General features: G+C 35.8%; 1 protein-coding gene across 2 annotated transcripts in view; it reads right to left on the bottom strand.

The window, feature by feature from the left end:
• The window catches only part of LRPPRC (leucine rich pentatricopeptide repeat containing), a 92,941-nt gene that overhangs the window by 26,148 nt on the left and 49,567 nt on the right, over positions 1-17,226 (bottom strand). For both annotated transcript variants that reach the window (XM_080408576.1, XM_080408577.1), the window contains exons 24-27: positions 16,049-16,173; positions 15,344-15,450; positions 2,873-2,941; positions 2,519-2,609 (exon numbers count right to left, since the gene is read on the bottom strand). In XM_080408576.1, coding sequence (XP_080264702.1) covers positions 2,519-2,609; positions 2,873-2,941; positions 15,344-15,450; positions 16,049-16,173 — 392 coding nt within the window. The remainder of the gene's footprint in view (positions 1-2,518; positions 2,610-2,872; positions 2,942-15,343; positions 15,451-16,048; positions 16,174-17,226) is intronic.

Below are 17,226 nucleotides of genomic sequence, written 5' to 3'. Positions count from 1 at the left end.
TTCAGCTATTCTTACACTGTTCCACAGTTAAGGAACTTCAGCTGGTCTGTAGCTCAAGCTCCACTGGTCTAAATCACAACACAAGGAAAAGCTGGAGCAGCCACCTGGAAGCAGCATGACACACAGGATGTTCCCTAGAATTGTTAGAAAGTCAGTGTTTCCAAGCAGCATATGCTGCTTTGCAAACAATATTGCAATGCAATACTAAAACACTACAGCGCAATGCTCTCTTCTTTCCAGGACAGCATGCGTTTAAGAAAACACATGGATACGTAACTAGGTTGATTCAAGATCCAAGCCCACTTCCATCAAAGTTCTGGTATCACTTCAGCTTTTTAGAAGAGGCAGCAAACTTGGTAACTATCCTAAGTCAAATAAAATGATTGGTTTTGAGGAAAAAATACCACACATAATAATCTGCTTTAAAATATTATGTCAGATAACAGAGTAGGACAGAGAATGTCTTAACACTTTCTCACATGTTTGCCCCTATGTATGACACTCACGAAGCTACATCTAGAGGACTGTGTTCAGTTTTGGGCTTCACAGCTACAGAACAGATGTTAGCAACTGGAGTAAGTTCAGCCATCAAGACAGACATTGGGCTGGAGGAAGAAGAGGAAGTCAAAGCAAATGTCTTTTGGTCAGCCTGGAGAAATGCAGGCTAACGGGGGATCCAACTGCTGTCTTCGACTACCTGACCGTTACAGAGAAGAGCGAGTCAGCCTCTCCTTGGAAGTGCACAGCAAAGGATGAAAGGCGATTAAAAGTTTCAGCAACGGTGTATCTGAAGACGATCAACTCTGGAACAGGCTGCCCAGGGAAGCTGTTTTGATTTCCACCCTTGGAGGCACTCAAAAGCTTACTAGACAAGGCCACAATGTGATCAAACTATGAAGCTGTCCTAGCTCTGGGAACGAGCTAGGTCTAACACTCCTGAGATTCTTTACAGCGTGAATTACTCTGTGATTCTAAAAAAACAAATAGATGGCTTTCAACATTTCTGATCACGGCTGGGACTAGACCGTAGATTTTTTTTTTTGTAAGCCTAAAACAGATCTGAAATGATGGCTTAGGTGCACAATGACAACTCTCTACTGTACCTGTGCATGGGGCAGCTTTGACAGATAATATAAAATGTTTGAAAGCCGGTATGTGCATGGTTTTTGTCTTTTACAGTGACAGAAACCCACAAACGTTTTCCACTTCTTTGAATAGACGGAATTGGTTTTGTCTTTTGAAAGAAAACTGAAGATTCTGCATGACAGAATTTGATAAATTGTATCTTCTTAGATTCTCTTCCTAGCAGGCACACTGTCAGCCTTAGTCACTGCCAGAGGTGAACAGGATGAGTGGAGAAATAGGAAGGCTCCCCCCGGTAGAGACAAGCTTGCTCTTCAGGCCTACTTGATTTTTGATGGTGAACCAGTATGCGCAAAGGCAGAACTGGGTAACGCTACAGTGTGGTTCTGAGGCTCTCTGAAGTGTGTTGAGGAAATGAAAAGCAACAAGGTTCTCAAGCTGTCTCTGGTCTTTTTTTTTTTTTTTGGTGGAAGTACTCATCTCTTCTGCTTGGGGTGAGTGCAGTGGGGAAGAAGGAAGTCTCTTTCATTACCATTATGAAAAAGACAGTTCAAATAGTACTTTATTTAGCATTAAAAGATTACTAGTTCTAGTCAATGAAAAATATACATGGGGAATGGCCTAAAATTACTTAATGCTCAAATGTAATTTTCACATAACCAAACTATCAAATTTCTGTAATGGCTCATTAATACGTATCTATCTACACATTACCAAAGTACACAGCAATCCCTGTAATGCCTTTTTTTTGTCCCAATGTACTATTTAGTGCTCCATAGCCAATCTTCAGACAAGATGTTTTTTCAAGATAACTCGAACTAGAGTTTCCAAAATTTTTATTATAATACAGTATGGTACACTGAATAACAAAACCAGCAGAGAAAGGAAAATACAGGAGGAACGAAAAACACTGCAGATACATCCTACACTAAGCCTGTAGCATAGAAACTAACATTTTAAGAACTGCTCCATTCCTATAAATGATGCAAAAATTAAGCTGTGGCTGGTGAAGAATTGGCAGATTATTTTTTTTTAAATGCACCTTTCAGAAGCAGACCCAATTATAGGAGACTCCAGCTCTTTATCAGTTATGAAGATACAACAAACAAGCAGTTTTTCTTCTTCAAGCATCTTAAAAACCAAAATGGGATAAACTTTTAAATTAGGACATAAGACATTGCATGGACCGGAAGACTTGTACTTACATTAAATTCTGCAGGTAAAAAAAAAAAAAGCAAACAAACGAAAAAAACACCAAAAAATCCTCACCCCAAAATCCCAAACTGTACTCCTCCCTACCCCCCAATGCTTCAGAAACAGTATCCAGGCTAGTTTCATAGCAGGGCAAAACTCCCCTCCAATTCAGGGTTATTTCCTATCTCCAACCACAAAAGAAAACCGATTACAACATGAAAGAGACCACAAGCTCACTCACCACATAGCTGAAGCAGGTAATAGTACATCTCATCTCTATCACATTCAAATAGATTTTGAGTTAATTCTACAAAGTGTTCCAAAGCCTCCATCTTTAAAAAGAATGAAGAACATAGTTATAACTCAGCCAAACAATTACTTCTGTATATATGTGCACTTACATGCTCTGTGCATTCAGCTAAAAGAATATTTCTCTTAGAGTATACACCAGGATTTACACAGAGCATTAGGTTCACCTCATCAGCCTGTCGCATGTCCTTTCAAAAACATAAAAATCAAGCAATGAAATATTTCAAAACAATTTTTCTTGGAATATAATGACAGTTACATAGAAGACATCATACAAGCCACATACCTTATTATTTGATATACACTTTTTTGCAAACCACTGCAGCCTTGCAGAGTGTGCTCTCAAGCCAGGAGTCTGCAAAATATTTCCACAAGAAGAAACACATTACTTCACACAGAACATTACATGAGAAAAGTAAACATAGTACATGTATTCATAATAAAAGTTCATAGTTTTTGAAATGTGAATGAGACTACAAGCTCACAAATAATCAGGTTAGGTTGCCTTTATGAGAGACTTGAAAACTGCAATAATTTTGTTCAAGACGTTTTCCTTTTTGGTTGAACACTGCCAAGAGAATTAATTTAAAATACACTTCAGATGAACAGAAATGTTAAATAATTTTTATCACCACTGTAACAGAGTATTATTGTTATTACCCACAGTAATCCTTTGTATTACTCATAGCAAAAAATTACACCAAATGTTTCCAAACTGTCTTCACAATGAAATGTCCCTATTCAACACCACTGCAATGTCTTAGCAAGTAGAAAACCATGCCTGTGAACCTCAACATCACCATTTGGTACCCCTCCTATGCTAACATTAGCCATTTTCTTACAACTATTAACACTTAAAAACAATAGTGTTTTATATGTTGACTTCTCTTGCTACTGCTCAGTAAGAAAAATACGAATTTACAGAGCAGTAACTGTCAAAACTGAAACGCACTGCCAATGCAGACGCCAGGTATACAAACCTTAAGGCAATTCCTACCCCAGAAGAGAGAAAAAGTTTACTCTTAAGCATGTGTACATGGAAGAATTGATGCACAATAGTCAATATGCCATAGTTATTAATTTTCCCAGGTTTGAATGCTTTTGATGACTTATTCCTTTGTTGTTCCGAGCAGGCTACAACCTGCAGAATACACATCCTCAAAAAGATATCAATCTTTGGGAATAGACTGTATAGACTACCACACTGTGCCTTCTCAGCACCGCATACCACAATCAAAATACGGGTTTCTCCACTTGAATAAATTCTTAAACATAAGAACATGTTACAGGCTTGCTAGTACTTAAGTCTGACATATCTCAAAAAATGATTAAAAAAAGAAAGCCTGTGTGCAAAGCATCTGTCATTTTCACCTCCTACCCTTCCTTCTCACAGAGTACTTGGATTTACTTTGTTTATACTCTCTTGTTTTAGCACAGGGATCATTTACAGAGAGGATTCTGCTTTCATTGCAGGTGTCCAGATTCACATTAAAATACCTCAAAGTGATTCCGAGGAAATGTCTGTTCATTCTTACAGAAAAACATGTTTTGACTCTTGAAGGCTTTTAGCTGTTAATATTATAAGAAATCTACTGTGTAAACGTGAAGTACAACTTCAAGAATTTGAACACTACTTTGCATAAAAGAGGCAGTCTGAACAAAAAGCAGTGAGAAATACTGAGTCTCAGCTCCAAAATAGTGGAAACAATTACCATTGAAAATGTCCATTTACCTTCTGTCTTTTTAACACTCATTATTTTCTTTTCCCACATTATCCAAGCACAGAATTATCACCATTACATCTTTCTGAAATAATTCAGCATACACTAGAAAACCAGCATGCAAAACTTTAGTCAAAACTAAATACATAAGAAACAGTGTTCTGCAGAGTAAATGTTAGGCCATATAATCCTACCAATCATCCAAACCATTTTACGCAATCATTGTAAGGTTTTAAAAAAATAGGGCCTTAACCCCACAGCTCTTCAACATGGAGCATCTTCTCTATGTATTTAACTGTATTATAAAAATAGTCTCAACCTAAAAGGTTACAGAAAAATAGTGGCTTCTCAACCATTCAGAAGTGGTATATGTAAACACAGGTTTGCTTTCCAGGTACTTGCTTTTTTTCATTAGTTTCTCTTTTTTCTTTTTTTTTTTTTTTTTTAAAAAAAAAGAAGTTATTTATGTTTATAGGTACCTGTTCAGTGCTTTTTTTTAAGAGCTACCAAGCAGTTTCACATAAAATATGCCGAAAACTAAGTCAAGAATTAAGATCTTACACAACAGGCTCTTGAAAATGAAAAAGAAAAAAGTATGTTGCCTGCATTTGTAGCTAATCCTCTTTAGGAAATGGTAAAATTCAAATGCTGAATTCACTTACAACTTCCAATATCATTGTTGATCCGAATGCCAATGAACTCAACAGCTCTAAAGCTACAAACTTTTTATAGTAAATCCTTTCCTGTTCAGAAATGATTGATGTGTCTGTCACTACAAGGACAGCTGAGTTATACAACAGATATCCTTGTGTTTCATTTTGAAATTGAGAAGTGTTTTCACATACTGCAGGTCTCAATCATCAAAAGAACATCTAGGTCAGATTAACTAAATCTCCAGGGCTTGCCTGATAGTCCATATTTGTAGCTTATCCCTTACCATCTTAGGGAATTTTAAACATTGCATTAGCAGGAAGCAGACTTTCTACAACACAGCAGACTAAAATACAGAATAAAAACCTGCAACGAATAAAATTAAAAAACTGTTATTCTAATTACTCTTCCAAATTCCAATTTACAATTTTGATCTTGCTTGCTTCAATAGACACACAAAAATCATTATTGAGTCTTAAGTGTTTTGTTGTTTCTGGTTTTTTTGTGTGGTTGGTTGCGACTTTTTTGGTTGGTTTTGGTTGTGTTTTTTTTTTTAATTTCTAAAGACATTCACTCCTTTAAAGAATGAAACAACCATTGAAAGTATCAAGCAATTCATACAGCATATAAACTAAACATGGAGATCTTCTGGCTTTTACATTCCCTTGGAATACAAAAGCAATGCTGTAACAAACCCAAAGGTTCATGTAGCTTGTTAACCTCTCCCTAATAGTGCCTACAGGAGAATATAAAATGACAGAAACCCCAGAAATATTTCCCCCTTTAATGCTCTGTGACTCTCCAACTACTAGAGGTTCAGTGGGTCACAGTTTCTAGCAAGTGGTTTCTCTTCCATGAGCTTTTCTGGTTACCCTCAGAATCCCTTAAGATTTTAGCATTCTTAAGATCTTTTGGCAAAGGGTTGCCTCAGCTACCTTCTGAACAACCAAAAGACTACCATTTTTTGTTTGTTTCCAGCCTAGCTTCTACTGGCTTCGTTTGATTTTGTACTGGAAGACAATGCACAAGTGATTTTTCTTTAGCATCTCTATTTCACATTAATTTCATGAGTGGTACATATAATAATTTATTGTTTCTCCTCCAGACTAAGTAGAACACACCTCCTTAGCTGTATCTCCTATAGAAACCATTCCATATTTTGAACACCTTTGTTGCTGTCTTTCTGAGGCTCAACTTACAACCCTACACTAATTTACTCATTGATTCTAAACCTTCACACACAGGAAAACTAACCAGAAGGGGAAAAAGTATGCTGCATCTTTAGAGGAACTCTTGCCAAGCAGCACTCAAAAATCACGTGAATGCAGCAATCCTAACATACTGAAAGCATTTGACTTGTTCTCCTCCTTCCTAGAACCAGTCACTTCAGGCAGGTGATTGAAAGGGTCCAGTCACCAGAAAAATCTTTTCTGTACTGAAGAATTTTATTTGAGCTAATTTCTACTTATTACAGCTGAAAAAACACTGTCCGGGAAAACACTGACCTGTCAGATGGGAATCTATTCAAATTTTTTTCCAGATTTTTAGATAACTATAAAAATATTCAAGCTTTTTTTACATTAGTGTTCTGTAACAGCTACTAGACCAATACTCTTTTTTTTACTTCTAAAAATACTTTTATTAGAAGTAATTTACAAAAGACATATGGAAAACATTTACTTACTTCTCTCTACTTGCCTGAAGCAACCTTTTTCTCTTTAAACACAGAACTTACTTACAGAGAAAACCCACAACATACAGACCAGAAACCTTATGGTATTATTCAAAAAGAGGACTTTCAGAAAACTAAGAGTTGAGAATGTCCCAAAACACTACCACTTTTGCTACAGCTGGCTTAGAATGCCTAATTATTTGAAAGCAAGCAGAAGTATTCTTCATTTGGTGTATCATAAGAAGATGGATGACTCTTGTTTTAACCTTCCAGCACTGCACTTCCACACACTACTCGTGTAAGCTGGCAAAATAACTTTACATATCCCAGACAATTTTTTCTAGCCTTTCATGGTGTAACTTCACTATGAATAATACGCTAATTCTACCCATTCAAGTTTAACTCTGCCCTCCATACATGTTGTATGTTTTCTTCTAAATTCTATTTTCCTCCCAAAGTTTGCTCTTTGCTGAAGGAAACAGTTCTATTTTCATCACCAATCCAAACATAGCGGAAAGAAACAGCTAAATTTTATGAACATCATCTGTGCTGCACTTTCTGATGCTGTTTTTTCGACAGGTAGATCCATTCATTCCTCTCTTTGCAGCTGAAAAAGCCAGTAATAATAAGAGACAGCTAACGCTGCTAAAGGAAGAAGAATATTTCATGATGAGTTACATCAACAGCCACTACAGACTTATGTTACCAGTACCAGAACCAGTTACTGAGATTTAGATGCCAAAGCAATATCTTGCAAGAAAGTGCGTTACTCCTCCAAACAGACAGCCTTGAACAGACAGCTATAAGAACTGATGTATGTCATTTCTAACAGCTCTAACATAAGCACCAGTGAAAACAGAACATTTGATGGCAAGTTCTTAATTTAAAGACAGATTTTTCCCTGATTCCACAAAAACGTCTATGAAAATCACAAATTCCAGGCAGCTTCAATGAAGCCTGGGTATTTTTGCATGGCAGCTTACTTGAACAAGTTTTTTTACAATATAAACACTGTATGCTATGGTTGAATCTTCCCCTATGTTAAAACTCTTGGCAGAAGTCCTCACTTCTACTAAGCAGTAGGTGTACTACTTAATCAGAAAGTTGAAAAAAATACGCAGATATTAAGTTTCTGTACCTTAGGTAGCCATCCAAGTCTAGTCAATAGATGAGATGGATATAATTCTTCCATTTCTGTTATATTTTTGCCTCTTATTAAATAAGCAATCTGTGTCAAAAAGCATCTTTCTGTTACAATTATATCAGCTATCTAATAAAATACATTACTTCTCTAGCTCGGCTTTTCTTTAAGTCATTGTACTACCAGGATGACACTAGAGCTACATCTGTCTATGGCAGGCAATGCAAGTAATACTCCTCCTACAAATTAATTTCCCGCCTCAAAAAAAGTTTAGCTCTTCTGGATTTCCAAAAGGGTTTCTTTGGTGATGACATGGAAAGATCCTCGTTCACTTTATTTTTTCTACACAAAAGAAAACTTTGTGAACAGCTCATACCCAACATGGGACTTCTCTAAAAAAAAGAGTAATTGTTTTTGTCCTTTATAAGCAATTTTACCCTAAAATAAACATGACTAAACAGACTCCAACTCCCACAACACTGATTTCTTTAAGAGAAGCTCATCTGAAACATCCAAACACTTGCACAACTTTCTGGGCAAGGGACAACTGTACGAAAGCTTGAATACAATTAAATCTGTACCTTCCATATGCGTACTTTTTATGTTTGATAGCAAGGGCAAGTACTCTAATGCAGCAGCAGAGTTTTGAAAATCATTAATTGTTCCACTGCAAGTTATGACTTCAAACCCTACTCATTGAAGTGTATATGATATTTTATTTGCTCTACCAGATACTTAATGAAAGACATAAAGGGACACACATCTGCATATATATCCTCCCTAACTCTCTTGTTGGGAGTTATTAGAATTCAAGCTCATGCTTTCCTTTCTGCCTATCCTACAATCACCCAAGGTATCAACTAGCCTACTTCTGCTAGGTTAATTTTTACATAAAAAGCAGCAGTAGCTCATAATAAGAAAATAAAAAGCTTACAGTCTCCACTGGGAAAGCTTTTACTGTCGGTCTGTGTTTTTTTTCCTGAAGTATGTATTTGCCTCAAAGCTTCTGTCAGTTACATAGTTCACTGACTTTACCGACATGATTATTATCTGTTGAGTAACTATTCCGATTTTATTATTTCACTTGAAACAGGAATATATGCTTCTTTATGTTAGGCAGATACTGAGAAAAATGTAAGGAAACCTGAATATTTTCCAAAAATACAAAAATAGAAACAGCAAAGAGCTTTACAACTTTAGCACTGCTCATGACAACTCAACTGATGTGTGTTTAAGCATCATTGGAATATTCTACATTTACCAGTAAGTTTTCCAAGATAAATTATGCAATAAAATATATATGTGTGTGTGTATAATCATTAGACAGTAAGAGAACTTCACAACAATAATCATGCTGGAAGAAAAGATGACATCAAAGATAAGCAAAAAACTCGCTCAAAACAAGATTCTCAGGGATGTTCCAGACTCAAAATAGAGGAAAAAATTGTTCTTTGTATCCTAACATGGTTTTATGTTGGATGATGAATGAAAAAAGCATTATAAAACTCAGCAGTATCCTCCCTCTAACACAAAGTCCTGAAGCCAAGAAAGGATGCACAGCTCTTGTCATGATTCCACATTCCAAACATATTACCCTCTCCCTTTCTGGAAGGAATTTCTTTAGTTGTCACGTCCTTTACCAGATCTACTTATTTGAAACATATTCCTCTGCTTTATTTTAAGAAAGCAGTAATTCAGAACTTCTAAATAATGTGGACTGAACTATCAAGCACCCTTTTTTTATTAAACCACACACACATGCATGGACACAAAATCCAACTTCACTAATAGTTGTATCACAGTCCAGTTTCATAAGGAGAAACAATGCTTTTATTTGACTAACAGGACTCAATAGTAAGGAAAAAACCAAATCTTTTCTTGTAATTATAGGGCTTGCATGCGTAGGAGCTCTTCAACCTTTCCCCTCCCTCTCAGTTGTATACAGTTACTTTAATAAAAGCTATTACACCCCCTACAAACTACTGCTCAATCTCAGACCACCATTATCTAATACAATTTGCATTCAACATGCACAAATGTTTAAATTTTGTTCTAATTGCCTCCATTCTTTCCTTAACAGCACCAAAAACAAGCCTCTGTAGGTAAATTCAGACACTAGATACAACCATCATTAAATTACACATTAAAAAACACTAAATCCTGCTGTCACAAATCAAGAAAGCATCTTCTCCCCATAGTTCATCTCCAACATAAAATCAGCAAGACTCAATTTTATGATGCAGACTCTTTAGGAAAAAAAAAAAAAAATGACAATCTGGATGAAAGAAGGTTGTAATCTCTCAATATCAAGTAGAAATATTCTCGTTGTTTTTATGGTAGATTAAATCCAATGGCAAATGGTATCTTGAGGTCTGCTGACAGTGGATGTCACAATTCTTTGCTTAAATCTATTTACCTCCTGAATTAACTTGACATCTGTTGATAGATATATTCCTGCACACTAAACTCACCCAAAACAGTTCTTTTGTCAGGTCTTGAATTTCTGCAGCAAATGTCTTCCATTTATTCACACTGGAACACATTTCATTAAAACATTTCACAACTGTTTGTCCCTCAATTCATCACATAAATGCCTTGAGATATGTGAAATATGGCATGATATATTTAACTATTAAATGTGAATGATAAATTTAGCATAAGAGCATAAGATGAGTAAAGTATCACACTTAATTAAAATCAGCTTCAAACAATTCTGAAGCCATGCACTATGCATTGCTATTTTCAAAGGAGGTTCCCCTAGTGGTAGCAAAGCTCTACAGGCTGGTCTAATAAAAAATTTTGCCATGCAGTTCTGAGATCCTTCCCTATATCCCAAACACAGTCATCCTTTCCTAGCCTTCATCTCCAGTAAAACTACAAACACAAGAGAAACAAGAGCTTTTACTCTTTTCATTGAAAAAACAATTTTAACTTAATAGCTGACGTGATTTGATCCAGACTGATTTCTGGAAGTATCTGTTAAACAACAGAAGACAACTGAACATCTCTACTGTAAACTCCTAGTTCCTAACAAAGGAATCCATCAGCTCCGAACTAAAAATGCCAGTGACCCGATACCCTTTGTTAATGTGGTGCTTGTTTTGTTTTTTTTACAGAAGTATTTTGCTGTCCAATGAAATATAGCTTAAGGTGTAACGATTTTATCCATACAGCGCAGAAATGGATTTAACTTCAGTTTAAAACCTTGCATACTTTAGCCATAGGTGTAGAGCGCTCATTTCTACTTCATGACAACATGGTTTAGATCTTTGCTAAGCAGATTCATAGAAGGGCTTGCTTGAACCTCTGCTGCAGGACTGTTTACAGTACTTAAATATTTAAGTTTTGTAATTCTACCAGGAAGAGCCAAGCATGGACATGGGCTTAATTAAACACGGATTCAGAGAGTACTTTGATAATTGCATTCAGCATGAATAATAAACAAAGGAAAATGGGCAGGTCTACAAATATTCAACCACCATGCAGATAAGACAGCTGCAAGTACGAACGAGATCTCAGTATAAAATTCAGAGATGACCACATAATTACAATTGGACCAAAATGATGGACAACAACTATAAGTACTACAGGTAGTGAGATTTTTAAACCTCCATGCAGCATGCAAACAAAATAACAGAACAACAGATAAAGGGAAGAGGAAGTAGATTCCTCCAAGGTGGTGCAACATTCCCTTTTTCATTCCCACTCTCATGGATGACCTTCACATCAGTCCAGCTCTCAACCATCAGCCTGATCAGGTTAATAAAGTGGCGGTCAACAACTGAGTAAACATAAGGGAATTCCAATTGTCCAGTTCTGGCAACAGGTAAGTAAGTACCTGTGGATTGGAAGGATTTGGGGGACTAGGCTCTAGAAAAATCTCCTACCATTTATATACCAGTCTTGCAAGAATATTAGGCCAAACAGCTCTTCCAGACTCTTTGATCTACTATCTGGAGCAACACATAAGAATTACATAAGACCTCTCTCCAGGAGAAAATCTGATTAGATGTTTTCAAAGTAAGACAACATTTTACAAGATAGGTGAAGAAAATATTATTCTAGCAAAGTACTTTTAGCTTAATCCTAGATACTGAAAGTTCATATCACTTTCTTTTAGCCTACGTTAGTTTTAATGTAGTTTATTTTACTCATAATGTCCCACTCCTGAAAGTGTTCAGGGCCAGGTTGGATGGGGCTTTGAGCAAACTGGTCTAGTGGAAGGTGTCCCTGCCCATGGCAGGGGGGACTTAATTTTATATGAAAAACAAAATATGAAAAACAAAATTGAAGGAAAAAAAGGCAATTAAATTGCCTTTCCAAGTAAGGGGAAAAAATCTTAAGTAACTAGAGCTAGATTTGATGACATGTGGTGCCACTCCAAGGGAAAGCAAGCTAGTATGTGACTTTACGGTAAGGGCCAAGAAGAGAGATGTGCCAACTTTGTTTGAACATGATCAACTCTGAAGGACTCAAGACAAAAGAACTGAAGACTAAATCATGCTTTGATGTACTATGGCACCCAATAGAAGAACTTGTTTCCAGTGGAAAACAAAAGAGCATCTACCAGCATAACTTCAAGGGCTCAAGAATCTTCAGGTACAGCTAGAATAAAGCAGGCTACCTCATTTGGAGGTATTGCCTCTGAGAGAGGTTTTCTCTAGCTACCTGCCACAGAACAAATGAGAAGAAACTTTCAAAAGCTTAACAAGGCAATCCAGCAATCCAGCAGGCTGTTCCCTTATCAACCAACCTCTGTGCAGCCTTAGAACTTAGCTGCATTTCTGCCCCCAGTCTTCTCCATCACAGCTTCTCTTCCACTTATCATTACTTCAACAGACTCTCGCACCACCGAACTTCCACGTGCTTCAGTTTACTTGTTCTAGCACCAGTCAGGTGCATTCGTTGCCTCATCTCCTTTCTATTCACCTTTTGTAGTCTTTTATACTATCATTCTCTGCTTAGTCTTGCTGTCCTTCCAGCAAGCAGAAGAAGCCCCAAAGCTTTCAGCTTTCTTGCTATGACAATATCCCACAACACAAGCTCATATACACACATATATGCATGCTCAACATGTGTGATTGGATAATGTACATATACAACTCTGACGTAATTTTTATAATCTCACTCAAATCTTACCCTTCTTCCTTTGCCACTACTGTCACCTAGTCATATTTTACCAAAGACTGAGATTTAAGACTTAATTTCTTATTCCTGGGGCTTTCAGTTTTAAGTTTTCAAAGCAGCAGTTGTCATGAAGTTTCACATAAGCATCTAGTGTACACCTGATCTCTAAAAATAGCAAAAGCCAGCAGAGGCAGTGGTCTCCAGCAAGTAACACCCCATTTAAATGGCCATATCCTCCATAACCTACATTTCCTTAGTTTCTAAGATATTTTTTTCCCAGCTTCGTTACCATGCTTTTAGATACTCTATTAACTTCGTATATTCTCTCAAAACAAATGGTATCACTGAAATCAATTGACCACCACAATCAGCAATATATGATAAAAGCACATGCTGAAACATCATCTATCTCTAATATGCAAGAGCATCTGAAAAGAGAAAGCAGTACCAATTGATCACCTTCACTGAATAATATTTCACAAGAAAGGAAAATAGAAAAACAATCTGAGGTGACCAACAAGAGAAGTAAATTTACTCGTAAAAAACACTGGTCTAGAGAAAAGGATACACATACACCTCATAATCCATCATCCACATTATAACGAATAAGGCTTCAACTTCCCAACAAACAAAAAAGCAAACAGTAACTTGTTTATGGTTCAAATCTATTAAAACTATTTTCTTCTTGAGTAAAAAAATCCATTTTAAGATTTCTCCCCTCTACCCCTCGTCGAGTTTTTACAAAAAATACTTAACCATCTTGTTACATAATAAAAGCATACTTGAAATATAACACACCATGTAGTAATTGATTTTGTGCCACTTCATCCACTAGTAAAAATACATGCATGCTAATCCTAGCTAAATTCCTAAACTCCTAAAACTTCTGGAACTTAAAATCTCTTTTTCTCAACAGCATGCATATACAAAGCTCTAATTCATACTTGACAGAAGTTAGGTAAAAGCAAGAAAACCTACTTCAAATAGCATAAAAAGCCAGAAAAACTTCCACTTAGTCTCCAGATACAGGTGTTCAGATTTACACCAAAGTGTGCGTCTGTGTTTGCTAATAATTTATGATCAATCACCAAATACTGACTATTTGCAGAGATCATTTAGCATCTATTATGAAAATGACAAGTTTCAAAGTCCCAACAATTTGATAATTGTTTCACTATCCTATTCTGATAGTTCTGGCTGCTGAACTGTAGTCACCAACACAAGTTTTGAGAAATTAAATGCCAGTATCAAAGAAACAGCTGCTGAATCACATCAAGCACCAGTTTTACTAATTTAGCTTTAATTTTACTTCCAAATCAGATTTCATCCTTTTATCTCCTATATACTTTAATCACTATAAAAAGAACTCAACTCCTCAGTGTCGTCTTCTGTCAGATACTGTTATTTCTATTTTTCTGTATTATAAGACTCCGAGGTCCAAAACCCCTCTTAGAACGAAAATAGCAGTGCTTCAATGTTGTGCTTAGCAATTTCCACACATCCCGCAGCAGGACAGTATTGTTCCACCACAGACAAGCAGATCTTCAGTTAAGATTTTTTTAAAATGAAAGAATTCCATTAGATTCTTCAAGTAGGTATAACTGGTATTTCACATATTCTAGGGGGAACGAGGGAAAAAAAGCATACTTTGTCTTAGGAAGAAACCCCCCATAATATTAGGTTACAGAGTTGTATATGTATATAACACAAAAATGACGAGGACAAAGTATTACTTTTTTCTTCAAGATGCCTCCTCCCACACATTAACTGGGAAACTTATGCAGCATTTTAAAAACATACAACTGTGTTAAGAAGAAAAATAATCACAATCTGGGCAGACTCTGCAGCTGCCCCTTTGACTTATCAATTTCAGTAAGCACAATTTCAATCAAGTCTAGATAAAATATACTAATCCTAAATAGACCAAGTTTGTCACCTACCACTTCCTATAAGCTGCTTACTATCCTGAAAAAGAGAGAGAGAAGAAATGCTAAATTAAATGCCAAACAGTAGCAGACAGCGCTTGTTTGGCTGATTAACTTGTAGACAAGCATTACAAATAAATCTGAGCATGGTCTGCAGCAAATTAAATTCCAGTGCTTTTAAGAACAAAGAATTCCTTCGGAAAGAGGATTAGCAACTTTACACCCAGGAATGCCAGTTTAATTTAATTGTTCCACAATCCAATATTTAATATGCAAATATCATTTTGATATATAACAGCGAATTTGAGAAAGTGAGGAAACAATTTCAATATACAAGACTGTCTCTCTTCTGAACTGTAATTATACAAAATAAAGCTGGTCGAGGGTGGTTTTTTTATTATTGGATTGAATTCTATTAACATGAATCAGAACAAGTCTAATTAAAGGTTAAAAACTTTAAATGTTTCTAATTAAGAGTCTAAATAGCTGCATGATTAAAGTACTATAGTTAAAATCCCACCTCAATGACCCTCCTGGCCTCTTTGTATTTTCCTGTTTGCAAGAAGGCAAAGAAGAGATCATAAAGAGCCATCATGTCACCATATTCTCTGCTTATAAAATCTGAAACTAAAGAGAATAAAACTCATTAATGTACTAAATATATTGAAGCATTTATGTATATATACACACATATATATTAGATATTCTTAACACTAATATTTTCCAAGCATCACAAAACTCCCAAGACTAAGCTATAGGGAGACAAATTTTGATACATACAGAATAATTACAATATATTATCTGCGGTTGAGAATATTTAAAATGTTTTTCTATTTATCTGCATTGTACTTTGCATTACATTCAAGAAAACAGACTATATATTGGCATTCTCTACTGCAGAGATTTCTTAACTGCACAACTATTTGAAAAGCAGATGTGTTGTTTTACAATTAAGTTGTTTCTCAATAGCAGACATAACTAGAATACGTATCGGCACTAATCTGAGAGCTTGACACTGTATTACCCAAACATCAGGATTCTTCTACAGTTAAAATTTAAATTTTCAATCCAAAGAATGCAGGCATCATTTAAGTGCTTTGAAGTTACACATATAAACAAACTTTTTTTTTCTTTCAGTTGAAAGAAATAACATACAACTCCTGGAAGAAAAGCCTCCAGAAAACACTCCATATAACTAGACAGGATTTGATCACATGCAACTAACCTTTTTGCAGAAGATCAGTGTCGCCTTTTTCTATCAGTCTACAGTAGACGTTATGAAGCTGAAGAACTTTACCATACTTCTTATAACAGTTGATTAAAGCTTCCAGAGCTGCAGGCATGTCATCCCTTGTGGAATGAAACAAAGCAAAAATAAAAATAAAAATAATCAAACATTCCAAGCAGGAGCAGTGCATGCTGAGCCCACTTTAGTCTTGAAAATTTCAAGGAAAATTCACTCAACAATCTATAATTCAAGACTATATTTCGCTCCCCCTCCCCGCAATATGTTACAGTTATTTTTAAATAACCGGTGAAGTTTTCCCACAAACAAATGCCATGTATGCTTGACAGCCACAGACATGAAAACAGAACTACAGATTTATGCTTAAACCTCTTGGTTGTGTGATTTTAGATTGCATGACCACTGCTCACTACAAATTAACCAAAGGTGTGAATGCTCTCCATCATTAGATGCACTTTCTCTTTGAAGTAAAATTCTTAAGTTCTGCTATGTACTATTATTGTGACAAAATCCCAATAACAGATACCTCTGTTCGTATTTGAGTTCTATTTTTCTTGTTAGTAAGTAGTGTTTATGAACATTACATTACCTCCAAATGTCTCTGTTTAGACATTTTCTATTTTTAAGCTCTTGAAACTTTTTCCACAGCACTTATTTCAATACAGATCTCCAGAGTTAATTAAGATAACCACAGTTCTTTAGATCACTTTATACTTGTTTTACACCTTAACAAACGAGCTATAAATCATCTCTTGATTTCCATTTCATCACAATTGAAGGGCTAGCATTTTTTCATTCTATATAAAGGTCAGAATCCAATGTATATTTTCTGCAATACAAATGTAATTTCTGCAACTAATTCAACAATATATTAAGGTACCAAAATGTATTGTATGCTGGTCTATGTCACATAGAGCCATGACGCTAGAATGTATCCACGGTATTAGTAAATTAGTGGGTAAGATGCAAACTTCCTTGAAGTCACTTATTCAGAAGCCCTCGAGCAGTAAGTACCAGTAACAAGTACAGTATTTCCATTTTTGTTATCTCGGTCCTTTGCTGGATTTTTTCCTACATATACAGTATTGCACCTTCAGAAGTATACATAGTTAAAATGCAAAACTGAAAAGCCATAAAAACAATCAGATCTGGAACTT

Source organism: Falco punctatus (genome assembly GCF_963210335.1).
Source record: "Falco punctatus genome assembly, chromosome: 12".
Classification (NCBI taxonomy): domain Eukaryota; kingdom Metazoa; phylum Chordata; class Aves; order Falconiformes; family Falconidae; genus Falco; species Falco punctatus.
Note: the sequence above shows the minus strand (reverse complement) of the source record. Positions and strands in the feature narration are given on the sequence as shown.